Consider the following 27712-nt stretch of genomic DNA (forward strand, 5'->3'; position numbering starts at 1 on the left):
GACAGCTGTATCCATATAAATGCATTCTTGTAACAGTGGAAACTGGGCAAGCTAGAGTAACTTTGTCTCAAATTACTTTGGCCTCAAAGTTACTTGGCCTCAATTTTCTATAGTAGCAGCTCAACTGCAAAAACATAAGTTAAAAAGTTATACTATGGAATGAAGAAAGACTGTCAGCACACTCTAATACCTACTTTATTTCAAGTCTGAGTAGCGTATGAACTTTGCAAGAGATTTCCCAAGGAAGCACTAACTATAACAGATCATTTACTTTATGCTGACCAGCAACATCCACTTAGAAGGCTGTGCAAATACTACAGAAGCCATACAAAGAGTGAAGAAAAATGATCAAGAGCTCCACTGTTTCAAATTGAAAAAAGATCGTCTGTTCCCCCCCCCCCCCCATATGCAGACATACATCCACTCAGACATTATTGCCTCAATTTGTTCATTTAAAAAAAAAATATAAAAAAAATCAGTTAACTGATGAAGACAGTTCAGATCAAGAAAGAGATTCTTGCTTAAATATAATGGTTGAAGAAAATAAATTTCTCTCTCTAAACACTGTCTCAATTTAAAACAAAGCATTGCTTTAAAAAACAGAACAACAACAACAAAAAAGGATTTTACCATCAGTGGTGCTACTGTTTTTCTCCTGCCAAAGGTAAGATGCGAGTTATCGTGACTGATGACACTGAAGTCAAAGTAATAGATGCCTATGACTGCCACCAGGAATCTGACAACAAATGCGAAAGCCTCACCAGACCATGTCTTCACTCTGCTCTCCATACATTAAAAACCAGCACCCACCCCACTTTACCCCCTGCCCCGAACAAAAAGCGTGGGCCACTCGGTCCACCTGGGGACCTTCACCAATCCTTCCCAACCACGGAAGGCAGCAAGCCAGCAACAACCAGACACCAGAACCGCAGAAGCTTCATCCAGGAGAGCGCTAGGATCCCAAGCCAGCGGGAACTGACACCACGGACACCATCGATCCTGAACGCCTCTCCTTGCGGTGGCCACACAGGAGCTCAGATCCAAACCCCCTGCCAGGCGCAGGCAGCAGACACAGCAGCGGCCCCGTCCCCGCCGCCTTCGCAGCCGCCCCGCCGCCGCCACCCGCGCGGGGGCGGCCATTTTGCGGCGCGGTGACATGTTGTGCGTCGTGCGTGCCGCCGCTCGGCGGGCGGGCGGGCAGCGGCGGCGGCCGCGGTGCCGCCCCTCGGAGCCCGGCGCCTGCGCAGCGCGCCCTGTGGCGGCCGAGCCGGGGCAGGCTGCTGAGCGCCGCGGCGACGGCGGCGGCAGCTGGAGACAAAGCGCCCGGCTAATGAATGGGACGGGCCCGCCCGGCCCTTCCTTTTAACCCCTTCGGGCCCGGCCGGGCGGCGGCGGCGACCTCCGGCTTCCCCTGCGGCGGCCGCCCGGGGAGGTGAGTGGCCCCGTTCCGGCACCGGGAGGGGGCCGGGCTGGGCCGGCCGGGGCGGGCCGGCTCTCCCCGCCCCGCTCCCCTCCGCCGCCCGGTGCCGGTGCCGGTGCCTGCGCGCCGTAGCTCCGCGCCCCGGGCCCGGCGGTGGCGGTGCCGCCGGTGCCCCCCCCCCGTCCCGGCCGGGAGCGCCAGCGGGACAGCGCCGCCAGGCCGGGCAGGGGGCGTGTGGCGGCGGCGGGGCGGCGCAGGAAGCCGGGGACTAGGCCCGCGGTGCGGGCTCCATTGTCTGCGAGGCCCTGGGAGGGGGCTCCGCCGGGCGGGGGCTGCGCCGGGGGTCGCCGCTCCCCGGGGGCTCGGCGGCTGGGGGGGGCCGGAGGCGGCCGGCTTTGTGTGCGGGCTGGGCCGGGCCGGGCCGGGCTGGGCCGGTGGCACCCGGTGGGGCTCGGTCCCCGCTCGCACCGGGCCGGGGCCTCGCCATGTGGCTGCCGCCGCCGTCCCCATCCCGGAGGGCCCGGGGCGTGTGGGCTGCAGGAGGGCTCCTCCGCCAGGGCTTCGTCCGCGGGGCCCCGGGGCCGAAAAGGCCGGGCAGTCCCAGGAGATGTCCCCCCCCCCGGGACCGGGGAGGCGTCCGCCGCTGGCTTCGGTGGCAGTGTAAACAGCGCATCTCTTCCTGTGAAGTTCGCAGCCCCGTCCTTCCTCGGCAGAGCCGGTGTTGGCTCAGGGGAGGTGTGTGTGGAGAGTCTGCAGGGCTGAACTGCTCTGCTCTCCGCTTTTTTTTTTTTTTTTTTTTTTTTTTTTTTTTACTTTTGGGGCCCTGGTTTTGTTTAAAAATGTCTTCTGTAACTCCTAGGGCTGCACCGAGACAGCTGCTGACAGCAGGCGCCGGTTGTGTTACGGTGCTCACTGGGTGCTGGAGGGTGCCGTGCGCGCTAGAGCTGTCTGCTGCACATGCTGTCTGCTAAAAGTGTAAAAACACTTATTAATCCCAGAGAAGTTAAAACAGTCAAAGACCTGTTTTGCTTTAATAACGATTCCGTATATTATCGTGAAGTTTAAGCGTTTGGCTTTGCAGCGTAGAAGGTCTGCTCTCCCCCATCCTTCTCCCTGGCACTTCTGTGTTAGAAGCGGCTGTGTGCTGTTTCTGGGGTGTATCTTTGAGAGGTTTCAGGAATTCAGCATGAGCTGTCATGCTGCAACTGTAAGCCAAGCAGAGAAAGTCTTTCAAGCCCCTCTAACATAAACATACTCCTCAGGCTTTCCTTGTGTGCTGTCTTCCGCATGGCCCATGGTGTATGTGCATGTTTTGCTTTTAAAGAGAGGGAACACAGTTGTTTCCTTCTGAAGGTTACCTTCAGGAATGCAACATTTCCCTTCAAACACAGGCACCCTTTGGGGGGACATTTGTGGAGTATGTGCTGGGGGTAGTGAAGCCTGGAAGACTTTATCAAGCATCCCCAAGATACCAACTTGCTTTTAAAAGTCCTATGCAAATACTGGGCAGGGGCTTTCTAGTTATTATTTACTATGGAGTTTGGTTTGGGGGAGGAAAAAAATCTTCTGTCACTTTATTGTCTGTTAAAAGCAGGAGGAATCCTTTTGTGGACTCTTAGAAATGTGAGTGCTGTCTGCTACAGATGAGACCCACAGTCAAGGAGCTGCAAGTTCCTCTATCTTCGGATATCTCTGTCCCTTGGGATTTACAGTGTTGCTGGTGTCTTCCTACTTTAACAGATGTTGAGGAATTTATGCTGTAGAAGTTCTCTGGATTAAGAATTGGTTGAGAATATGTGAAATGAAATAACTCAGCTGAGCATCTCAGAGGAAAGTGTTTCCTAAACATTTGTACTTTCTAACACCTGTCATCATTTACTGGTACTCTGTATCAAGCAAAATTCTTGCGGATGCAGCATCCCGAATGGTAAGGTGAAAGTCCAAGCCTGCAGTGGTGGAAGGCTAGAAGGTGATCAGCTTAAGAGTAGCGTCGTGCTACTGGTACCTGGCATGCTATGGCTTCTGTTTCTGTTTGGCTGTTCTGACACACCTTAAACATAGTCCGCAAATATCCTGAGCGAGAATTGTGTTTGCAGAACAGCCGGTATCGTGGGGTCATGGCTGGTTAGGGAAGGGGGGTAGCTACTTTAGTATGCACAGTACATCACTAAAACTTATAATTTGGGAATGTAAGAGGGCAGCTGAATTCCACAGATGTTTATTTAATATTATGTATGTCTTAACGTCTTATACGTAATGTAGAATGAATTACATCATTCTATCCATCAATTCTTAAGAACTAGGTATTGCCGGAGGAAGTCCTGGCAAACTCTTGGGCCGTAAGGAATAGTTGCTATTTTATGTGGCCTTTGAGCCTGCTGTATCTTTTTACCCCTTCCCTTTTTCTTGGAAGTTGTTTGATTCAAATTTTCTACAACCCTAACCGTAGTAACTTCGTTGAGATTTGTTTGTGGCTCTGAGAAATTTTAAATTAAGGAATGCAAATGTTTTGGGCCATATCTCTGAACACTTAGCTACATTTTACCACTATTCACCATAGAGTCTCTATAAGGGAGCATTTTGTAAATCCTATCTTTTGAGGCTTGCCTTTCATTTGCAGGAGTTCTCATCTTCGAAAGGAGCATATTGTGTTATGGGCTTGCCACTGTAATGTACAATTAAGATCTGCTTTATGCAAATAAATATGATTATACATGTATATTAGCTTACTTTTAGGCAGGAAGCACTATTATAGGCAGTTTAGTTGTGGATTTTGCACAGTGTAGGCCATAGTGTTTAATTCATCATTATCTGACTTTCTCTTAAATAAGGAGAGTTTAAGTGTTTTTATTAGTATCATCAGAAACAAATGTGATTTGCATAATGTTTGCTGTTCTGGTGCACGCTTTCCAAATAGGCTTCACAGAAAGGTGTCCTCTTGCATGTGGCAAAAGGACATTGTTTTCTGTACAGCTTCGGCTGCTTATTTTGTATTTGCTACTGGCATCTTCAATTTCTTTCAGCATTTCTCAACTGTGAGATTGTTTAATTTCATCCAATTGCTGAAAAAATGCTGTAGTTTCTGTGGCCTAAAGGTAGCTTTTAAGTGAAATATGGAATCTTAAGCACACAGAAGGACTAAGAACAATTAAAACTTTTATAATTTTTTCCCAAAGTGTAGAAACTGCTATCCTAAATTATGTAGTGATAAATAGTTTAAACACGGTAACAGAATTTTGTTTCTTTTGTGATGAGGCAGAGCATAATGTGATGGTCTGTTAAAATAAAAGCAGGAAAGGACCCTGTTTTTTAAGGTCCTCATTTCTGTTCAAATGTAATCATTCAGAACAAATTGTGAATTTTTGATATTGAACAACATGTTAGAGAGTGCAGCATCAGTCTTTCCTGTAACCTGTGTAATACTAATTTTCAGTGGATGTTGACATAAGAGGTATTACTTACCATTATCTTTATTTAAACTTGGAAGCTGTGTGCTCTTTAGCCACTACTGCACACTTGCCTACTGTCTCTCTCCTCTTTCCCCTCCCACTTTGCTTTGTAATGACAAAGCAACAAACAATCATTCGTTGAAGGTTTAGAGGTTTGCTACTTCATTTTTATGGCTTTCTGTAAGCTTGTCGAATATTTCATTTTTTCAAGTCATGCCTGGTAGTTTGCAGTCACTACATATATAACATACCTGCCATACAGGTATATTTTTCCCTCGGTGTGGTGGAGTCATTGTAGCTCCAAGTGCTCTGATTTTCTGTACATCTAATACAAAAGTCAGTTCTGGATTTCAGTAGTCGATAGCCTGAAGTTTCTGGCTGAAAATAGGCATGTTTTGGCCCATGTGATATATTCTAGAAATACTTCTTTGCAATTCTATACAAAATGTATGGAAAAAGGTATTTTAAGTTAAATATACTAGTAATTGTCTTGTATGACAGTGATCAAAGAATTTGTACTGGTTTTGCCTCAACTGTCTTCATTTCATTAGCATTTCAATAATTATGCTGTTTACCTGTTGCTGTGGTTCTGTATGCGGTTTTCTAAATTTGTGTTCTGTGCACAGAAAAGAAGAGCAGATCTAGCTACAATGACTTTTTCTTTGTTATTCTTTTTGCTAGAAAAAACAATGAAGAGAACCCAAATATTAATTTGAATTTAATGAAATGTTTGACCCAGCTTGAAACTTTTTTACAGGCATCTTTAACAAATGAAAGAATGAGAGGGGAAGGGGGTGGCTTTTTTTTTTTTTTAAAGACACAAGGAAGGATAAAGACACGTTATTTGTACCCTTTCTTGCCTGTAGCACGATGGCAGTGGCACTTGCGAGGAATGTGGGAGAGCCAGGTTAGCTTCCCTTCTTTGCCCTGAGGAGCTGAATCCACATCTCTGGAGAGTTCCCTAACCCTGCCTGATGAGCCTTGGGAATGGGGTGGGTCCTGGTCACCTTGGCTGACACTTTCTACCTCATGTACATTATTTAAATGTTTGCTGTAGAAGGGACAGCCAAAGTGTCTCTTCTTAACAGTCAAATTAGCTGGCCACAGAGCTCTGGAGATGTTTTCACTTGCTTAATAGGGAGTATGGACGTATTTTTAAATGGAAAATGTCAGTAAAAGAGGTTACGTGTAATTCATCTGCTAATGCACTGTAAGCAAGCAATCAGGACTTTCCTTCCTCTGAGAGGTGTTCTGCTTACCAAGAAATATAAATCTGTAGGCATGTGTTTCTGCCTAACGATCTGAACATGTGCAGGAAGCATTGACTGTTGGGAAAAGTGCTTTGCTGGCTTGAACCCTGTTGATGCTTGGTCCATATCATCTTTAGAAGAAAAGGACAAAGCATCTTCGTGGCCATTAAACTGCAGAATCCAGCTTTTTTTTTTTTTGGTGTTCAGATTTTGAGTAGAAGTTGCTGTACTGGATTTTCAAAGATAGCAAAAAGATGTCCTGGTGTTTTTTAATGCACTGGGGCAGTGAAACAGCCAGGGGGGTACTCTGGCACAAAGATGCTCAGGTCTGTGTAGTCAGTGGGGCTAGAGAAGCAAAACTCCAAAAATATGTCCTGTGTTGGACTGTTTTGGCGGGTTTTGGTTCTAAGCCAAAATACCTGACTTAATGTGCTCCACTTCTAGTCATTCCTTTCTTATACATGGGGAATGATAATCTTGTGCTCACCCTGTGTTATTGCATGTTGGTTAATACACATGCTGGGTGCAGTGTGTAAGCAGTGTGTTTAGCTCACGAAAGGAAGGCATAACGAGCTGCCAGATGAATCCCGTAGTGCATTAACAGGTGCCTACAAGCTACCTTGAAATGTAGTGTAGCTCTGACCACTTCAGTGTGAAGTGAGTATATTGCCTTGGTTTCTTTCATTCCGGAGAGTGAAATGCCACACAGTCACCTCTAAGCCTAAAAATAAAAATAAAATATCTATGGATCAACACCAAGACGTGTACAATAAATGACTTTTAATGTCGTTATTATTTTTTGCTTTGGTGCTCTAGAGTTGAAAATGTCTAACTTTTCTTGACAACTATGAAGACTAGAGATCTTGAAAAAAGGGGAGAGCTATTCGTATAAGTGCAGCTCCTGGAGCTATGACCTAAACTTGAAACATCCTGTGACTTGCCACTGTGACAGTTAACGTGACTAAAAAATTCTATTAAAAAGAGTTACCTTCTTCTTTTCCTTAGATACAATCATCATCTTTAAGTTTGAGTAACAAGTATTTAACTTGAAATGAATCCTCCTGCATGCAGTGGAACAGATGTGTAAGTTTTTGTTTTTTTTTTCCCCTCAGTGAACTAATTGACAGTTTGTTTGTTTAGGGTCTTGCGTGATTGTTGTTATTAGTATTAATTTAGAGTAAGCCGATGGATAAAGTGTATGAATAATCATATATATAAATTAGTTTGTATGGAATTTAGTAATTTAGCAGGCAGCTTGTGTGAGTATCTGAGATTTAAAAAATAAGTTTGGAAGCCTGGCTATCTTTACAGTGTTACAATAATAGTAACCAGCTTATGATTTATGGTGCACCTTCTACTCTGTGGTAACAGCTGGTTATATATACATCCTTATCCTCCAGACTACCCCTTAAAAAAGGGGGAAGTAACTTGTATGCCCTACATCCATCCTGTACCCCAGTTATACTTGCTTTGTTCACGTTTTTGCATCTTCGTAGATAGAATAAACTTCAGTATTTTCTTTACGGTTTTTGTCACAAACGTTTTTTTCTTTATATATTCAGTTTGAGCTGTGACTAAATATTTTTGGAAGTGTAAGATTATTTTTATGCATGAAAAAATCGTTTATATTAATGTTTATATGTAGCCTAACAATAGGTGTTATTCTTTTATAGTGTTTCAGATAATGCTCTTCCCTTGATTTGAACTGTTTTTTTGTTTTGTTTTGTTTTGTTTTTGTTTAAACTTTTAAGCTGTCTGTATCATTGGCTAACATGCCTGTTAGCAACAGGTCGACAAAAGGTTTAAGACAGGTAGAACACTGAGCTACAAAGTCTCGGTGGGGTCATCCAAGACTCTGGCTTCCATAGGAAAAGAAAAATAAAAGTATGATTCACATTCATTTCTTGAAGGAAAGTTTTTCTAGGTGACACATACAGAAGATGTGGGGAATTTTGTTACATACTAAGTCTGCTTGTGGATCTTTCATTGTCAAGTATAAGCAAAAATTAATTATTAGTGCTTTCCAAGCCAATAGCATAGCCAAATAACAGGAAAGTGTAGTCACCATTTGCAGCACCATCTCAAGTCAGTTTTTGGCCACTGTAAAGCAATCTGATAAAAGAAGCTATGTCGCTTTTGCCAGAATATCCAAAAGTTCACTCACGTATTTGACGATGAATCCTGATACGCTCATCGAAGGGTCGTTTCATGCTTTGCACTGTTCCATTATATGATGTCAAGCACTGTAGCTTTTTATAGTTCTACCTAAAGTGTCTTTCTAATGTGGCCCTCAAGGTTAAAAGCCTCCAATGAGAATATCCCCTTTAGTACTACTTGTCAACTGAAAATTAGTATCTTGTCTTAGCATCTTCAAGCACTGTTTTTTGAACTATAATCCAGTTGAAGTAAGCTGCATTGTTCTGGTAGGTAATAAAATCTGTAAGTAGTTGCTCTTAAAGAAGATAAATGCCAATATGAGCTCCAATAGAAAGGCATATACATTCTATTACCTACATATTGTCATATTTATGTAGTTCTTTGAAGTTCATATTGTGAACACTGTGGAATAGAGTGTAGGTAATTTTAGTCGGCCTAAAAGAGCATTCATACAGCATAGTCTGAGTTCCTTGCAACAAAGTGTTTGTTTTTCTTTATTTTGTTAAGGGTTAATAGAAGGCAGTCACTTTTGCATGATTATTTTGGGGATCATAAAATATATCAAATACATAATGTGTTAAGCGGTCTCATACTACTTTTTGCTGGGGATTGCTTTTCTGCTCTATCAAATTAGCTTGCACATAAAAAGATTTCTGCTTCCTGGCATGGTAGTCATAGGCTGACTTTGCTTTTCCTTTGCGTTTCAGCATATCAATATGTGATATCTGATGTGATTTACCGCTGCAGATTGCCCCATACAGCATATCGTGAACGAATTAGTTATTGCATACTAGTTCCTGGAGCTGAGTAGCATGGCCTGGAGAGCTAGCACTTTGCAAGTGTTTTTTTTGTTGATGATGTTTTCTTCATTAGTGATTCATTAGGCACTCTTAGAAGGATGGGTACTTAACACAGAGCTGAAGAGTTTCCTGAGAACAAAGATGGAAGTATTAATCTGTCCAGATGTTAAAATTTTGTTTCAGTAGGTTGGAAATATTACAGGTCTTCTGCATCCTTTAACATGCAGTATAAGAATTATAGCCTTTGAGCACATTTTCAATGCAGTAGCTTTTATGTGCAGTTTAGATCATTGAAGAAGATCTAGTTCCTGATTAAAGGGATCTCATAGATCCCTTGATGTGTCATGAGAAGGTGGAGAGGAAAAGGGCAGTTCTGAATACGCTGCCTATTTAGAGCTCCCGCCAAATTTTTGGCTCCTAGCTTCTGGCAGCCTTTCTTATTTAAGAAATTTAATTATTGACTGCAAAGACATGCTGAAATAGGTGATGGCAATCATATTGTATTTTCTTTTTTTCTTCTGCATTAGAGGTGGGAACATGATATGCTGATAACACTGTTGGAGGATATCCACAGGCAGAAAGAGAAAACAGAAGGCAATGGGGTAATCCTCATTACATGGAAGGTTTTTGTTTATTGTGACTCGCATCAGTAGCCACTTGAATGAAGTGTGGGCCAACTTTCAGAGAGCCGAGCAGTGGGCAAACCATGCTGTTGGCAGTATGTTTGCATTTGGTGCTGGGAAATCGGAGAAATTGAGGATGCTTTCTTCTTTTCCCTTCCTAGTAACGTGAAGTTGTCCTCTGTGATTTCGTGTGCTGTGGGGAGACTGTAATCTGTTTATGGCAGGAAACACAGTGATGCTCATAAAGAACAAAGAGCTTCCCCATCCTTCCCCTTGCTCTAAATGTTTTTATTAATTTCCCTTTTGCATATCTTACAAAACATTGGGTTTATTGAAATGATTATTTTGGCTTTTGTGTAATGGTAGAAATTAAGCAAATGGAAACAGCAGGGGCTGTTTTTCTTTACCTGCTCCTGTACTAAAAATGTCTTAGATTGTGCTCTGGAAAAAACACTCACGTATCTGTATTCTGTAAAACTTATTTAAATTACAGGTTGCATTACAGAAATTAAAGCTTTGCATTTGTTAGGGTAAGTTCTACAAAAAGCTTTATTTTTAATTAAAATTGTATTTCTCATTAGCTCCCTGAGCAAAATCCTGTTTGCTCAAATTAAAATCTGAGTCTACAGCAACAGTATAGCTCTTCTATAAACCATTTCTTTTGGGGGAAGAAGACTAAGCTATTTGTTTGCCAGGGACAGGAGTGTCTTTTTGGACTTCCTGCTAGTGCTCAATGTGGTGCTAGTGGAAACAATGCCGGCTTTCCTGGCTGGTTTGCCTGTCAGCTGCATCTTTGCAGCAAAATATCACCTTGTCTGGAAGAAGGCAAAGAGAACTGCAAAGAGGCTGAGGAGGAAAAGACCCTTTGTCACGGAGGCTAGGCGCAGGCTGGTTGGCAAGCGAACGGAAGGCCTCTGCACACTTCTCTCTCTTTCTCCCCCATGTTATGAATTGGAATGCCTGCTCTAAGAGGGTCAGAGTTGAAGTTACTGGGTTTTTAAACCAGGATATCAGATGGATATGTCAGTTCCTAATGGTGTTCATACAGTTTCCTTAGAAACACTGAATGACAAAAAATACTTAAAAGTAGCTTTAAAAAGTTCACCCCAATCATGGGTATGGTCAACTATGCCCGCACGTGTTATGGGACTTATTCCTGTTCTTGTGCTCATTGGCAAAACAGTACTTCTAAACTCATCTTGTAAAATTATCTTGGATGGTATTGTGATTGTTATTTTCTGTTATACTTAGTAAAGTAGATGGGTTTTTCTTTGCATCAAGTGAAAACTAGATGTATTTCTTCAAATCGTCATTTGAGGAAGAAAAAAGAATTTTTACATGTTTTTAAATGTTTCTTCAGAGAAGCATTTGCAATTTAGGGTAACTTGATTTGAAATAAAATTTTGTGACAAAAGAATGATTAAACGTGGCTGTAAAAATCCTTATGAAGTATGTAAACTACTGTTTGAAAATATTTTCTGTCTTTTCAGGGACTGTGAATTGTCCTCTTACTAACCTGCCTTGATAAGCGGAAGCTAACAGTTCTAGGATACACCTGTATGTTAAAAACATAGTACTGTGTCTTATTACATGTATACAAATAGGATGTAAGTAAATAATGGAAAACCTCTCCATAGCACAAGTGAAACTATCTGAGGACGTGTAGCTAACTGGCATTAATATGAACAGAAAGTTGCATTAATGGGTAGTTATATGTTCTGTTAAAGATCGTATTTATATTTTTTGAGGCTTTATTTCTCTTAATACTTAGATGTTTTCAGCAAGAGTTCCATGAAGTCTTACCCTACTCTAGGCATGGCATACATCTCCAAACTTCTCTCTCATTCTCTGCTATTCTACTTGTTCAGCTTTGTAACCGTCAGTTTTCTCCCTTTCAGATGTCTCATTTTTAACTCTTTGGAATAGTCCTTAAAGTTCTTAAGGTTTCACTCTTGCTGGGCTTCAAGATAGACATCCTAAAATATATATATATATATATATATATATATATATATATATATATATAACAAAAGCATATGTACCTTGCAAAATAGGAAGATAAACTTATCAGGAGGAAGAAAAAAAAAAAGAATACTGTCCTAATCCTATCTCACTTGTTTTCTCAGCTGTATACTGCACAGAAGGAGGAAGAGTAGAGACCTACGGGCTAGACGGAGGAATTGATCACTTGGGGGGAAAGAAGTGTCAGAGGAGCTTTGCTTTGAATTTTCTGATGCTTTTCTGAAAGCAGATTGCTCTTCTCTAGCAACACGGAATAAATGTTTTGTCTTTTGTCTTTAATTCTTTCAGAACTTATCTCTTTTTCCTATGTTTTTGGTTGTGCTTTGTTTCCTGTTCCACGATAATACTGATGCATGTTCCCTACTTCTGTTCTTATTTTATCTTCTGAGTTTTAACCCCATATTTTGTTGTTGGAACCTTCATTCGTCTTCCCTCCCTTCAGCCCCAAATTGTACAACATGAGATACTGAAAGCATCTCTGATGTCCTACACTAAAAAATACTACAGGCTAAACAGCACATACTTCAGCTGTTTAAAAAAAAAAAAAAAAAAAAAAAAAACACCAAAACTTTTTTTCTTAATGAAACTTTCTCCTAGCATTGTTTAAGAATTACCCCCATTTTATTAGCATGTAATACTTATTTGTCTTAAAATACAAATGATAATATCAAAAGAGAAGCAAAATCTGTTGTTTTCACTTGAAGCAACATTGAACTGATGCGTAAGACTTATGAAAATTCTGTTAAAATTATTGAAATCAGTACTTAAAGCATCAGCATTTTAACAAGTGACAGGCAGATCTGCCATTTGGTAGGTGTGAACAGTAGCATAGAAATGGATCCTGAAAGCATTGCTTCAGTAGCATCACACCAGATAATGAGAAAGAAGGTTCTTCAACTCGAGAGACAGTTTCGATCATAGACAAATATTGACATAATTTACTTACCATGACAAATCTGTCTTTTTTTTTAATGAGCAATCTCATAGTAAAAGCTGTGACAGAAATTATTAGCATATGTACAACCTACTTTTTTCTTATAGTGTGCAGCTATGGAAAGTTAGCAAAGGACATGTGAAGGAAGATAGCCCCATTTGAGATCCATTGGTATTTTTAGTGCACTAAGGAAAAAAAATAGCAACAATTATAGGCATATCAGGTGGTTGTAGGTATAAGTAGTGTTACTGTGTGTGGTGATGTGCAATATTATGTATGGTGGTACATACAACAAGGTGATATTTATTTTTTATATATAAATTTGGAATGGGATTGTTTAGACAGAGATGAAATTTGATGTTTTTGTTATTGTTAGTCTTAGCTGTGTGTTTTTATTTTGTTTTTGAAGTAAATGCTTTTTGAAATCATGGAATATGGATTTCTGTGCTATGGGCTTTATAGTGTTTAAAACATGGTGTTGCTTAAAGCTAGGTAATGGAGGCTGAGTGTTCAAATAGATGAATATTTAATAAATTGACAAATACGTGACGAAGACTGATGTTTTCCATAAGTCAATTTGATTTTTGGCCTATATCTGATGCTTGTTTTATCCTGAAATATGCTGAGCAGTCAGCCTGTGCCATTGAGGTCAGATGAAATATTTGGGTACTGCGCATGTTTAACAAATCTGGCTGGGCGCTTAACAGGGATGCAAGAACTAACGTCAGCTGTAAGTGAGTAATGTGCACACTAGCACAAACACCCACGTTTATATCAGACTTCAAAAATAATGAATAGCAAATGTATAGTATTAGAAAAACAATATCCCTATCTTTTGTAAAGGTAGTGTGATTGAGGATATGCTGGTACGAGAAGAGTAAGAAGAACTTTTTTTTTAATTGTATTTTTGAGAATGAAACCTTACTTCATTTCTGCTTTACGTATATTTTGAAGTATTTTTAAAAATGGTTGTAACATTGATCTGTTACCATACTCATACTGTTTGTTCTTTAGCTTTGCTGTTTTAATGAATTATTTTCACATCTTTTACGCATCAGTGTAGAGCAGGTATAGTTCTTTGAAGGGGGAGCTGGTGCTCACATCTTTCTCCTTACACTGAGATACAGATAATTTAGGGTTTGCGATGGAGATACATGTACAAAACTGGGGCAGGGGGAGCTATGGCAGAAACAGAGTTCCACTTCTTGAATCTTTCCCGAGGTTTCAGGGAATATCTGAAAATGATGGGTAAACAGAGTTCCATGGACATTCCATGAAATGTTACCTGCCTTCCATGTGCTGTTTAGATTTTAACTTGACACTGTCCCTTTAGCAAGAGCCTGAGACAAAAAGTGTCAATTCTGAGCTGTGCTGCTGATTATTATCTTCGTGCATTACTTTGCATTTAGTAGTGGCAGGAAAAATAGAGGGGAGAGAGAGGAGTCCAGAAACTTCTAAACCAAGAAGTGTGACTTGACGCTAGCTGGTCTATCATTAGGCTAAATATAAAATAATCCATATTCCCAGTAAAATTGCTTAATGTTTTGTGGGGTGGGAGGCAAGTAAAGGGGGAGTATTTACACGTAGCTGATAGTCTCTGTAACTTTTCAGTCTCTGTGCTTTAGGTAAATTCTTGCCTTTCTAATTAGGGTTGCGTACCTAGCTCTCATGATGATAGTTACGACTCTCCACAACATGTTTTTTCTCTGACAGGGTTGAATGACTGCTTTAGGCCGCAGCTTACACCAAGCACTGAGGATTTTATCCATGTGAAGAGGCATGAATGGTCTTTATGCATTGAGAAATCAGAGGTCTCTGTTTTGTGTCAGGACAGGGAGCACTGGAGCTCACATACCTTCCTTGGAGGGCTCTCATTCTTTCTGCCTTGTATCCCGAGCCCCTAAGCATGTACCTTTGTCCCATGACTTTCCGGAGCATATTTTCGTCTCCCTCCTTGTGCACTACTCTGGATATGTTACTTTCTCTTTGAATTGTCCTGGCTTCTCTTCTCTTCAGGGATGTGGGAGTTAAGGGCATCAGCTGCATTGCCAGGATGCTGTCCTGTTCTGTCCAGCAGGAGCTGCCTGGTTCCTGCCTTCAAGCCTGGTACAGCTCCTACGTGTTGCATCCTGCTTGGCCACCACCCAGAAAATCCTCAGTCTTGGGAAGTAATTGGGAGTTAACTGCATGTTTTTTTTTCCCCAACACCAGCCCCAGTCTGAGAGCTGAAACAGTCTTTTCTTATTTACGCAAGCATATAAAACTGTTTGTGAATGTCCCGTAGGACATAATAGGATTTTTCTATACCAAAATGTTTGTCTCAATCCAAAATAGAATTTGAAAAATATTTACAAAAACTTTTTTTATTATTATTTTTTGTCTTTTTTTTAAAGAATTGTATCTGGAGTACTTGAGTACTTAGAGACCCTTAGTGAGAATGAGACCTTGATGGATGAGCCATGTGATAAGGTGACTTCGTAAAATTCGAAATTCATGGTGGAATAGACAGAAGAGAAAAGAAAGATGGAAGATAAAGTATTACAGGCATCCTAAGTAGATTAGGGTTATGTAGGGAAAAATTTAAACTTTTGCAAGACCAAGTAGCTTGTGCCTGAACAAGAGCTAAACCTAGATACTATTATTTCTCAGCAGGGCTGGAAGGCTGCCCAGTGGAAAGGGACCTGGGGATACTGGTCAATAGCTGGCTGAACATGAGCCAGCAGTGTGCCCAGGTGGCCAAGAAGGCCAACAGCATCCTGGCTTGTATCAGGATTAGTGTAGCCAGCAGGACCAGAGAGGTGATCATCCCCTTGTATTCTGCTCTGGTGAGGCTGCACCTCGAGTACTGTGTCCAGCTTTGGGCCCCTCAGTACAAGAAGGACATCGAGGCCCTGGAGCATGTCCAGAGAAGGGCTACAGAGCTGGTGAAGGGCCTGGAACACAAGTCCTGTGAGGAGCGGCTGAGGGAACTGGGGTTGCTTAGTCTGGAGGAGAAGAGGAGGCTCAGGGGAGACCTTATTGCTCTCTACAACTACCTGAAAGGAAGGTGTGGGGAGCTGGGGGTCAGCCTCTTCTCACAGGTAACTAGCGATAGGACTAGAGGGAATGGGCTCAAGTTGCACCAGGGGAGATTCAGGTTGGTAATCAGGAGAAATTTCTTCATTGAAAGGGTTGTGAGGCATTGGAACAGGCTGCCCAAGGAGGGTAGCTGAGTCACCATCCCTGGAGGTACTCAAAAAATGTGTAGACATAGAGCTTAGTGACACAGCTTAATGGTGGACTTGTCAGTGCTAGGTTAAAGGTCAGACTAGATAAGCTTAGAGGTCTTTTCCAAATGAAGTGATTCTATGAATATTCAAAAAGGTTATATTTTCACTACTTCCATATATCAATCTTAAAGATAAAAGTAGAGGAAAAAAAAGTATACGTTGTTAAAACTTTCAATAAAAATACTTTGTTTTGACCACAGGGTGGTTGTCTTTTCCTCCAGAAAGAGTGCTTTTAAGAGTAATAGCTTCCATCATTTTTTTTCTGTTTATACTTTTTTTTTTTTAATTGACTTGGATACGAATTTGGTGATTGTTTCCCATTACATTAACATACACTGGATTTTTTTTACATAGTTTCTGTGAAGTACACAAATTTGAAGTAAACTTCAAATCTTTGATATGAAGTTAATAAAAATTTATAATATTATTTGTCCTAATTGTTATATTCTGTTTCAATAATAGGTTAGGGTGAAGAGTATTCCTGTCAACAAGGAACATTATGCAGCATCGATGGTGCTATTTCCACACTTTACTCTTTTGCGTCCAGATGGAGCATTTGGGGTTGCAGACATGAGAGGGTATTTTGCAAGCTGGAGAGAATACCTTCATAAAACCACAGAAGTTATGGGTTAATGTAACTTGGAGTGCAGCTCATAGACATTCTGGATTAAAGGAAGTAGCTGCAGTCTCCGGCTTTCAGGTGTCTAGAAAGGTAATGGAATAGTAAAGCTAGCTTTACTTCCTCTTTTTTTTCTCTCCCAACAATCCTCTACAAATCATTAGATCCAGAACAACTTGTTTCTTTTATTAAGTCTAACTTTCTCTACTTTGATCCTAATTATTCAGCTGCATCCACTAGTTCATGCTTGTATTTCTGTGCAGGTGCCTGTGAACTTCAGTGAGACCTGAGCGTAGGACCCACCTCCTGGCAGAGTATAACTAACATGTTAATTTTGCAGTCTCTTCTAATACCATGTCTTAATCACTCAGCATCTTGCAAACTGTATGTATGGGTGAGCTGTGACTGATTGTCAGAGTAAGTTGCTGTAGAAAAAAATCTCTTGCTGTTCTTGTTTCCCTACTTCAAGGGGTTTGTAATATGAAAGGCCAGTAAGGTTTCTCTAGGCTATACATTTATAAAAATTTGTTAGCTTATTTTTACGGGTTTTTGGTTAGTTGTTTTTTTTATCAAATATTCTTTAATTAGCATAGTACCTGGCATTGAAGTGTAAGCTAATAATAATTTATTAAACTGTCTCCTCCTCACTGCTTGTATGCTTTTAAGGATTTTCCTTTTATTTGACACTCTTAATGATGATGCCTGTACATTTCTAAAAATAAACAAGATCAGCACCATTTATTCCAAAACTGCCATCCATTTCTTCAAATTGTTTTTAATACATTTTTATCTATTTCTGACTCCCAAAAATCTATCGCTGCTTTTGATCTTTGAAACTAGTAAATAGTTTTGCTTTCACTTTGTCTCCACTTTTTGCATCTTTCTTGAAACCTCTACCCTTGCATTTTACAGGTGCACGCGTGTCTATATTTACATTACGCACTTAGGTAATAATTTGAAGTTCGTAGTTTTAAACTATTTTCTCTAGACAACTACTTTCAGTTAGTTGCATTCTGTAATGTAATCAAGTCCATGATTTAGCACCTGACTACTCAGTCTGAAATTGTTTTAAACTTGCAGGGCATGGTCTGCTTTACAAATAATCTGCTCATAGTTCAGTGTTCTTGTACGCTTTTCATACTTCTCTGTACAGTAACATGTAGACATATTAACACAATCCCAAGACACCAATGTTTTTCTTTTTTTGCCCCCCTTCCTTCAGTAGTGATTTCTTCAGGTCACGGCATTCTGATGTGGCACTCCTTAGATCAGTGACATTCTCCTGACATTTCTTGTCAACCACTGTACACTCTAAGTAATCCAATTTTGAATGGAAAATCCTATAAAATGTTGCTGCAGGCTTCTGACCACAGCAAGCCACTGACTGTCTACTGCCATTTCAGAACTAATAGTCTGAGAGCAGATTTGAGTAGATAATTGTTCTGTATATTTTCTTTCCATTTATTTTCTTTGAAGATTTTTGTTGCAAGGGGACTCTTAATTCTTTTTTTTTATTGCTTGCCTGTATCTAATTGAGGAGATTTCAAAGACATAAATCCATTCTAATTTTGAGCTGATTGCCTGTAGCCTTCTGTACCTTTGAAGAAATTTTCCTTCTCCTCGAATATCCTGTTTGTTTAACAGCAGTTCTTAACTTTGAGTAGTTTGTGTCCAATGATAATTAAGCTACTGAAGGTGGTAATAAGCAAATTCATACTTTATTCTAGGGTACTATAAAATTTTAAAATAGGATGGAGTGTTGTGTTTGTTTTTAAAACAGATCGATCCTTGCAAGGAATAGGCATGGGAGGCAGAGATTCTTTCTACACCTGCAAGTCCTGAGGACTATATTCTAAAGAAAATTTGGTTTGAAATACCCTCAGGGGTGTTTGAGGGGAGGGAGTTTGGCTTAATTTTACAGTCTGATGTAGTAACACTCAAAGTAACAGAGATCAGACTTAGGTGTTTGAAAGAAGATAGAAGACTTTGCATGTATTTTTTCCAAGGGGCATCCAACTTTGAGGATTTCCTGGGAAGGGATATAGCAGCCCTAACTGATCTCATCTAATAATCTTAGCTGTTCTGCAGACCTAGAAGGCAGCAATCGTGTCCAGAAAACTATGCAGAGACCTGTAACACATACATGAATTAGACTGGATATAACTAATTACTTCTTGCCTTAAACATAGACATAACTACACTACAGTAGTGTAACCAGCCACAGTACGCAAGTACTTTGTGACAGTGCTGATAGCCTAGCCCTCCTAATATCATGAAAGCATTTTACATCACAGATAAGCATAAGTATAGAAATAATATATAGCTGCAAACGGAGAGCCATGTTTAATTGCACAAACGGGACAGAAGAACATGTAAATCAACAATTCAAGAAGTAAAATCTTCAGATAAAACCAAAGGGTTCTGAATAAGCAGTAAGGATTTCTGGTGGAACCAGAACAGTTTCTGGTACTAAAGAAAATGAGATAAGTCATGCCAGGAGCAGATGGGATTGCTTTCCACACCGTTTTTTTGGTAAAGGAGATGACAAGCATTAGAAACCACAAGCAACAGGAAGGAACATTTGAGAAGAAAGATGTCTACCACGGTGATTATGATTCCTGCTTTGAGTCTAAATAGCTGCCTTGCCTGTCTACCTCTGCTTCAGCAAATGATCAGACCATCAGGTACCATAGCCATCAGTGTTTAACTGCCTGGCATCATCTCAGTGGTATTGTGTACTCAATGCTAATGTAGGATAAGATGATTAGGACCTAACTGTTTGAATATGTAGTGATAATGATTGCTAGTGATTAAGAACCAACCATTGCCAATGTTTATTGTTAATGAATGTCAATCTAGTAAGGTATTGTTACGAACCTTGCAGTTGGTCTCCTTTATCAGTCTTCCAAATCTTCCCATTACAGCTACCTTATGTTTAACTGTGTTAAGCAGTAAGTGGTTATCAGGACAAGTGAAGTATCTACATGGATTTATCTGTTAAAAGTCTAGAACTGTGTTTTTTGTTGTATTTTTTTTTTCCTCATACGAAAGAAATTACAAGCTAGAGATACCAGTACCTGTTCTTAGGCAAAGAAATTGTGCTCTACTTCTTCAGCATCAGCTTCTGGTGGATACTTGTTTTCTGTGGATCTAGCTAAAGATTTGTAATGTGCTTGCTGTAGCTTGGTGCTTGATGCATAATTTACGTTCTGTAAGCTCTGCATGGAGTGAATGGTTTGTAAGCCTTTCTGTTCTGTGATCCCATGTAACAACAATTTCCTATATATTCATGATTTTGCATGTTTGCAGTACAAGTTCCAGGTTCAAAAAATAGATCCAAATTCAGATAAAAAATATAAAAATCCTGTTTGATTTCTATTCAAAATGTTGACTGTCGTACACTGTCTCCCTCATCCCAGATGCACCTGCTTCCATATCATCAACATGTGTGATTACTAGCTTCAGTTTCAGTCATTATTATACTGAGTGATGTCAATTTAATCTCTGCTGCTGGGACTGTTCTTAAATGTAATTTTACAAACCTGTGGAGAGTATCAGGTAGTGTGATAGTGAGATAGATCTTCTTAGAAATGTAAGAAGGTTCTTCTTTAGGTCTCTTCCTTTACTTTTCCCAGAATTAGAGTTCTCTTTTGGTGTCTGAATATATGTGTTTTTTCTTTCCTTCCCCCGAGAAAGGCAGAGCAGAAACTCTAAAACTTTCACAGAAAGAAAAGGCAGAGTGGCTGTTTTCCTCTTTGCGAAAGTTTTGATGGCTCCATCTCCCTTTTCTTAAGATAACTGTAATAAGCTGATTGTTCCTCCTTTTCCCAGCCCCTTCTACTGCACAGGAAAAGAGAGAATGTTATTACTACAATAGGTTTTACAGAAGTCTGAAATCCACGGAAAACCAGAGTTCCTAGCTGTTCTTTTTGACCTCTCATGCAAACAGACCGTAGAGAATTACAAAGCTGATATGACATAGGTCTTGACACAAAGGAAAAAACTCTGTGCGAGTACAACCTCGATCTACGTATCGTGTCTTGTAGCTGTGACTAATCTCACCTTTTGTCTGTTGAAATCCTCCTTGTGTTTGAGTAACACATGAAAATTGTGCAAGAATTTTAAAATATCCAATTTAAATTTGTGTGTTTGATCTTCAGTTTAGGTGAAAGTCCCATAAAATCCATTTTGTACAAATTGGACTGGATAGTGTAGCATCGGCTGTGTGGTGAAAAAAATATTTGCCATCATTAATAAAGATATCAATAACTATGTTAATGATGCAAAGAATAAGTGAGGGTTTGGCAAAATTTAGAATCCTGGTAAAACTGTAGTAAAAAAAATCAAGAAAAGAAGGGTCTGACAACAGCAGACATCTTCGGGCTTGTGTGGGGCTGGTGGGGGTTGTTTGTTTTTTGAGTCTCAGTGATTGATTTTATACATATATATAAAATATGCATCTTCAATACCAGCTCTTTGTACTGGAATTGTTGGTGGGGGAAATCCTTGCCCATGAGGGAAATTAGCTGTTTTGGTGTCTTGGTGTAAATGGGATTTCTCCTATTAGATACATAGGGAACTTGAGCTGGCAGTGCTGCACTGGACAGCAGCATATGCACCTGTATGTATCTTTGCTTCTGAGTGATGTTGTTGCTATTGGGTGACCTCAGTGTGTATATATAGCATTTGCATAGCCCAGTTATCGTAAATTAAGCATTTCAGTTTTTAATCCTGAAAGTCAAAAAGTAGCTCGTTTCTATGCTATGGTGTTGTTTGGGAGCATTATGGCGTGAATATAACCATGTGGACCATGTCAGAGGAACAGAGATGAGTATAACTAAATGCTGGACACCCTTACAAAGGTTTATTGCAAAAGATTGTATTTTCTTAGACACAGCTGTTAACAGTGAAGGGTTCACATGTACCAGAGAACATTTACATTTGTTCTTAAGTGCATATTTTGTTGCTAACATGACTAAATGCCTGCTTGTCTTTCTATATGTATCTATGGATATAGTTGGCTGTATGGATATATGCGTGTATACGTATGTATTACACAGCGGTTGAATTAGGATGTAGGGTGAGGTGTATGTATGTACAAGCAAATGCAAAAGTGATGCTTGGACTCTAGATTTTGACAAAGTTGGTCCAGTGCTGTGTGTGTAGACATGCATTTGCCCACAATAGATTCATTGAATAAATTGTTTTGTTTTAGGGGGGAGGGGAAGGTGAATAGCATTTGGCTGAATTCTTTTTACCTTAAAGAAAGTGCGGGGAAAAAAAACACACAGAACATCTAGTGCATGTTTTCAGCTGATGTTTACAATAGTTATTTAGAATGTGTTAGTCAACTTTGTCTTCTGATTATTTTATTTCTAGATGGTGCAAAGGAATCAGAGTTGTCCAACCAAGATGAACAGAATGGCTTCCTTGACCAAGAAAATAGAACATTCATTCTTTAGGATTATGTCTACAACATGAAGCATTTAACAGTAGCTGTCTTTGAGAACAGTCATCTATGACCTGAAATGTCCTGATCCTGGGGAAAAAAATGAGATTCCATTAATTAAGTCTATAATTTTTTAATGCAATCTTATGACTAATCGTATTTGCTTGTGTACAACACGGATACAGAATTCATAAACCAGAGATTATTTTAACACGCACATTTGTGTCTGTGCACTCAGTATACAAGATATATTACTTTAATCAAAGTTTAAATAATCTTTTTAAATTATCTATATTTATTAATAAATGAAGACTTGGCAAGAAGAATTTGTCAGGCATGGAAAACAGTAAATCAGGTTGCCCCCAGATGGATGGTAATTTTGTCTTGGGTAAAATCAATAACTTAAAAGTAGAGCAAGAGGAAGACACCATTAACTGTACTCTAGAACGAATGGATATAAAGACAGAACAAGATGATTTCAAACATGCAGACAGCAGTGATGAACAAGAAGACAAAGAAAAGAACTTTATTAGCAACAACCCTAGCAAATATTTATCCACAGAAAACGAAGATGATTATGGATCTCTTTTTTCTCAGTATAGTAGTACGCTGTATGATGTAGCAATGGAAGCTGTGACACAAAGCCTTCTTTCCAGCAGAAACATAAGCTCCAGAAAAAAGTCACCTGCTTGGAATCATTTTTTTATATCTCCTAGAGATAGCACTAAAGCAATATGTATGTACTGTATGAAAGAATTTAGTCGGGGTAAAAATGAAAAGGACCTAAGTACAAGTTGTCTCATGAGGCACGTGAGGAGAGCCCATCCTACTGTACTAATTCAAGAAAATGGAAGTATGCCAGGTATATCCTCCTTTCCTTCACCTACGTTGTTACTGCCTCCTCAGTCCACAGATGTTGGAGATCTGAGCTCTATGTTATCCCCTATAAAGCTGGTCAAGAAAATGGCTTCTAAAATACCATCTCCAGATCGAATAATTGAGGAATCTGTTTCTATTGTTTCTTCTGAAGAAATAGCAGATCTCTCAGTTTCTGAAAAATGCAACAAAGAAGAAGTCATGGTTGGGTCATCTCCGCAGCTACCCAACAACCAGTATGATGAAACTGTGGAGAACGTAGCAGAAAAAACTGTTGTAATTCCAAAGAGCACATCGGGTTCTAGGAGGAGATCTGCTGTCTGGAAACACTTTTATTTATCACCTCTAGATAATTCTAAAGCTGTTTGCATCCACTGCATGAATGAATTCAGTAGAGGAAAAAATGGAAAAGACCTGGGAACAAGTTGTTTGATAAGACACATGTGGAGAGCCCATCGTTCCATTGTCCTGCAAGAGAATGGAGGTGGTACCAGCATACCACCTCTCTACACTGCACCACCAACTCTGTTGCCTTCTTTACTACCCTCAGATAGTGATCTGAATTCTATGTCATCCTCTCCTGGAAAACTAATGAAAGAACCAACTTCTGTTTGTTCTTCTCCAGACAGAATCTCTGAGGAGATCCATACTAATCTCTCTTCTGGAGATGCTCTAGTGGAAGACTCAATGCTGTCATCTTCTGATGATATAGGTGAAGTCTCCTTTGTTTCCTCACCTGAGAAACAGTGTGAGGGATTAGGTCCATTAATATTTGAACCTACTGCTGTATTTCAGCAAAATAAAAGGATAATGAAAAGACTTAAATCAGAAGTCTGGCATCACTTTTCACTGTCACCTGCAGACAGTCTAAAAGCAGTATGTAGATACTGCAGTTGTATGATAAGTCGTGGTAAAAAAGGAGATGTGGGCACAAGCTGCTTGATGAGACATCTATATAGACGCCATCCCGATATAATTGGAAACCAAAAGAGCTGTCTTGATGTTAGTTTGGCAAATTCTCCTTATGCCACTCTGGCTTCTGCAGAATGTTCATCCTCAAAGTTGACTGACTTGCCCACGATGGTTACACATGATAATCAAATTATATTTCCTGTTACTAGCAAGAAGACCTCAAAACTGTGGAATCATTTTTCAATTTGTTCTGCAGATTCAACAAAAGTAATATGTATGCACTGTGGACGTACAATAAGTAGGGGGAAAAAGCCAACAAATCTAGGCACAAGTTGCCTTCTTAGACATTTGCAGCGGTTTCATAACAATGTATTAAAAACTGATGTCTCGGAGACTGTATTATCCTCATCTACGGATAATCACATGCCACTGAGCACAGAATTATTAGCATCTTCAACTTTTGATGAAACCAATGACAAATTTTGTGACTCTCACCCAGTTGCCAAAAAAATCACAAGTCTTGTAGCTGAAATGATTGCACTTGACCTTCAGCCATATTCTTTTGTAGACAACATTGGCTTTAACAGGCTGCTTGAATACTTGCAACCTCAGTATTCTTTACCTTCTCCATCTTACTTTTCTAGGACAGCAATTCCCAATATGTATGATAATGTAAAACAAATAATTATTTCACATCTTAAAGAAGCTGAAAGTGGAGTGATCCATTTTACATCCGGAATATGGATGAGCAACCAAACACGAGAATATCTAACCCTTACAGCTCATTGGGTAACGTTTGAGTCTTCATTTCGACCACAGTGTGAGGATTACCATTGTTCAGCACTATTAAATGTATCACAGATTGATTGTGACTACAATGGAATCAGTATTCAAAAGCAGTTAGAGTATTGGTGGGAAACATGGATTACTTCCATTGGTCTTCAGATTGGGATTACTGTTACTGATAATCAGAGTATAGAAAAAACTTTAAATGAAGGTGATCATTCAAGTGTACAATGTTTTAGTCACACTGTTAACGTCATAGTAAATGAGGCTATTAAAAGCCAGAGAATGGTTCAGAATTTGCTTAGTATTGCAAGAAAGATCTGTGAACGTGTTCATCGGTCAGCAAAAGCAAAAGAGAAGTTAGCTGAGCTGCAAAAAGAGTACGAGTTGCCTCAGCATCAGCTTATACAAGATGTTCCATCCAAGTGGAATACATCATTTCATATGCTTGAACGTCTTATCGAACAGAAAAGAGCAATTGATGAAATGTCAATAGAGTGCAGCTTTCGGGAGCTAATAAGCTGTGATCAGTGGGAAGTTATGCAGTCAGTGTGTCATGCTCTCAAGCCTTTCGAAGCTGCAAGTAGGGAGATGAGTACACACATGTCTACTTTAAGCCAGGTGATTCCAATGATTCACATACTTAACAGGAAAATAGAAATGCTATTTGAGGAAACAATGGGCATAGATACCATGCTGAAATCTTTGAAAGAGGCTATGGTGAGTAGATTGTCCTCCACACTTCATGATCCAAGGTACATTTTTGCGACGCTTCTGGATCCCCGCTATAAAACATCCTTATTTACAGAAGAGGAGGCTGAACAATATAAACAAGACTTAATCAGGGAGCTGGAAATAATGAGTTCTACCTCAGAAGATGATAAACCTGTTTCCAATGGATGTGATATAGGTTCACCATCTACAAATTCATATGGGGAAGATAATCTTTGGTCACTCATGGGTGACATGAAGAAAACGAAAGACCTAAAAGAGAGAGCAAAGTTACCAGAAGACATGGTGCTTTCTTACTTGGAGGAAGAAGTGCTTGAGCATAACTGTGATCCTCTAACTTACTGGAACTTTAAGAAATCATCTTGGCCAGTACTGTCAAAATTGGCTGTCAGGTTCTTGGGTTGCCCACCGAGCATTGTTCCTTCAGAGAGATTGTTCAATACATCCAATGAAAGCAACAACTTTAGTCAATCAAGGTTAATGATTGAACACTTCGAAAAACTTATCTTTTTGAAAGTGAATCTTCCTTTAATATACTTCCAGTATTGAAAATAATGAACAAACTGCTAGACTAAATCTATTGTTGCTCACTGGATATTAACTATCTGTAACTTGGATTGTTAAATTGCTCCAATAGGGGCCATGTATGACATCTAATCAGTGACTATAATTCCAAATTTTAGTTCCTTTTTTTTTTTTCAGCTTTCAATATGTCTACATGTGCCTTATTCATAGTACTTCAGGCCAGATATTGTATATATGTTTTTTAAAAGTTCATACTAGAGATAGCCTGTCTTGTCAAATTATACAAAGTTATGTAGGTTTTAATCCATAATTGTAAATGAACTTTAAAAAAGCTCAGTCATTTGTTTTAATAGAATGGCAAAAAAAAAAAAAGATGTAAACAGTTCTATTCTGTAGTTTTTTATTCAATTATTATGTAAAAACCATAAACCAGGTACTGTATTTTAGTTGAACATTGCTTTAATTGCAACAAAACAGCTTTTGTAGTTGTCGAAAGAAAGCTGTAGATGAAAGATGGGGTTCGAGCCATCTTTTTATTATGTAATGTTCTTAACTGCAAGCCCAAAAGTACTTATAAAATTAAGAAGTGTTATGGACGAAGGTGTTTTTACAGGAGACTATTGACTTAGTATCTGAAAACAAATCTTAGATTTGAGATGATATGGAACATCGGTTATCCAGCAGTCTGTAGTAAAGCTTCCCATCCTGGCTTCTCCTGTTCAGGTTTTACATTTTAAATGAACTAAAAAAAAATCTCATTATTTATAAAAGCTCTTTGGAAGGTTTATCGAAGTTTATGAATCAATGCTTGTTATTTAATGCCATGTACAAAAAAAAAAAAAGCAAGGAATTTATGATGAAGACTGTAATGTCATTCTAAAACCTTTTCTAATCTGTAGTGCATCGAAACTTTAAGGTTCCCGATTGTAAAAATTGAGCTCTTATTCTTAAAGTAATTTCAGTTGTGTAGAACAGCCCATCTTAAAGCTCTTAGTACAGAAATAACTGATCTTCTGATTTTCAGTAATAGCCTTATGGATACGGTGCACTGCTTAGAATTTCATGTAGTAGGGTTGGTTCTTAACTGTCACAGTCCATCAGGCAAATGGGACATAGAGCCCTCAAAACTTCAAATAAGGTGGGAAAAAGAATAGCCAGCATTTTAATTTGAAAGGAATGTTCTCCAATGTTTTTTTTAACTCTAGAAAGATTAATCTCCTCATTTCAGTTTTCATTACTTTTTGGGAAACAAGTCATCATTTGTCTATGACCTTTTAGAAAAGTTGTAGCTTTGTTAAAATACTGTACCTATGCCTAATCTAATTTTGCATTTACTATGTTTTAGTGTATTTATAAATGGTGAACTCAGTTTCTGAAATTAAACATTTTATTTGCAATTTTCTAGTGGTAGTCAACACTGCCTTTTTTTTTTTTAAAAGGATTAAAGACAACCATTGAATAATTTAATTGTAATCATAAATATATAATCAGACCGTGCTATGTGAAAAGATTGGTTTTCCATGTATCTCTTTGGATATAAACACATAGATTCAAGTTCTCTTAATTTCACTCAAGGTAATCAACAAACTTATTGAATTCTTTCCCAGGTGACTTTTGGCTTTCCAAGATGTTCCTCTAAGCATTCTGTAGTTTCAAGTATTTTAATTGTTACTCAGTCAGTTACATTTAGACCTGAACTATTTCAGTAAATTATATAGTGCGCTTAGGAAGAACTAATACTGCATTTTGTCTTCAGTATTTTAAAAGGTAATTTGTAATACTGTCAATAGCCAGCATTTTTCTATTCTTGTAGGGTTACATGAGAACAGGTACAAGTTTTTTGTGCAGTAATAAAACAACTTGTTCTAGTTTATGTATAGCTTGAACTA

General features: G+C 39.3%; 1 protein-coding gene across 6 annotated transcripts; it reads left to right on the forward strand.

The window, feature by feature from the left end:
* Positions 1-1202: 1202 nt before the first annotated feature.
* Positions 1203-27227, forward strand: ZBED4 (zinc finger BED-type containing 4). 6 transcript variants are annotated; one of them, XM_040549171.1, is made up of 4 exons: positions 1224-1432; positions 7125-7202; positions 16387-16636; positions 21923-27227. In XM_040549171.1, exon 4 carries the CDS (start codon positions 22329-22331, stop codon positions 25845-25847), a length of 3519 nt encoding a protein of 1172 aa, XP_040405105.1. In that variant the 5' UTR covers positions 1224-1432; positions 7125-7202; positions 16387-16636; positions 21923-22328; the 3' UTR covers positions 25848-27227. The 6 variants fall into 6 exon arrangements, with proteins under 6 accessions (XP_040405090.1, XP_040405105.1, XP_040405111.1 ...); XM_040549177.1 differs by lacking the exon at positions 16387-16636; XM_040549165.1 differs by lacking the exon at positions 7125-7202.
* The last annotated feature ends 485 nt before the right edge of the window (positions 27228-27712 follow it).

Source organism: Cygnus olor, chromosome 1 (assembly GCF_009769625.2).
Source record: "Cygnus olor isolate bCygOlo1 chromosome 1, bCygOlo1.pri.v2, whole genome shotgun sequence".
Taxonomy (NCBI): domain Eukaryota; kingdom Metazoa; phylum Chordata; class Aves; order Anseriformes; family Anatidae; genus Cygnus; species Cygnus olor.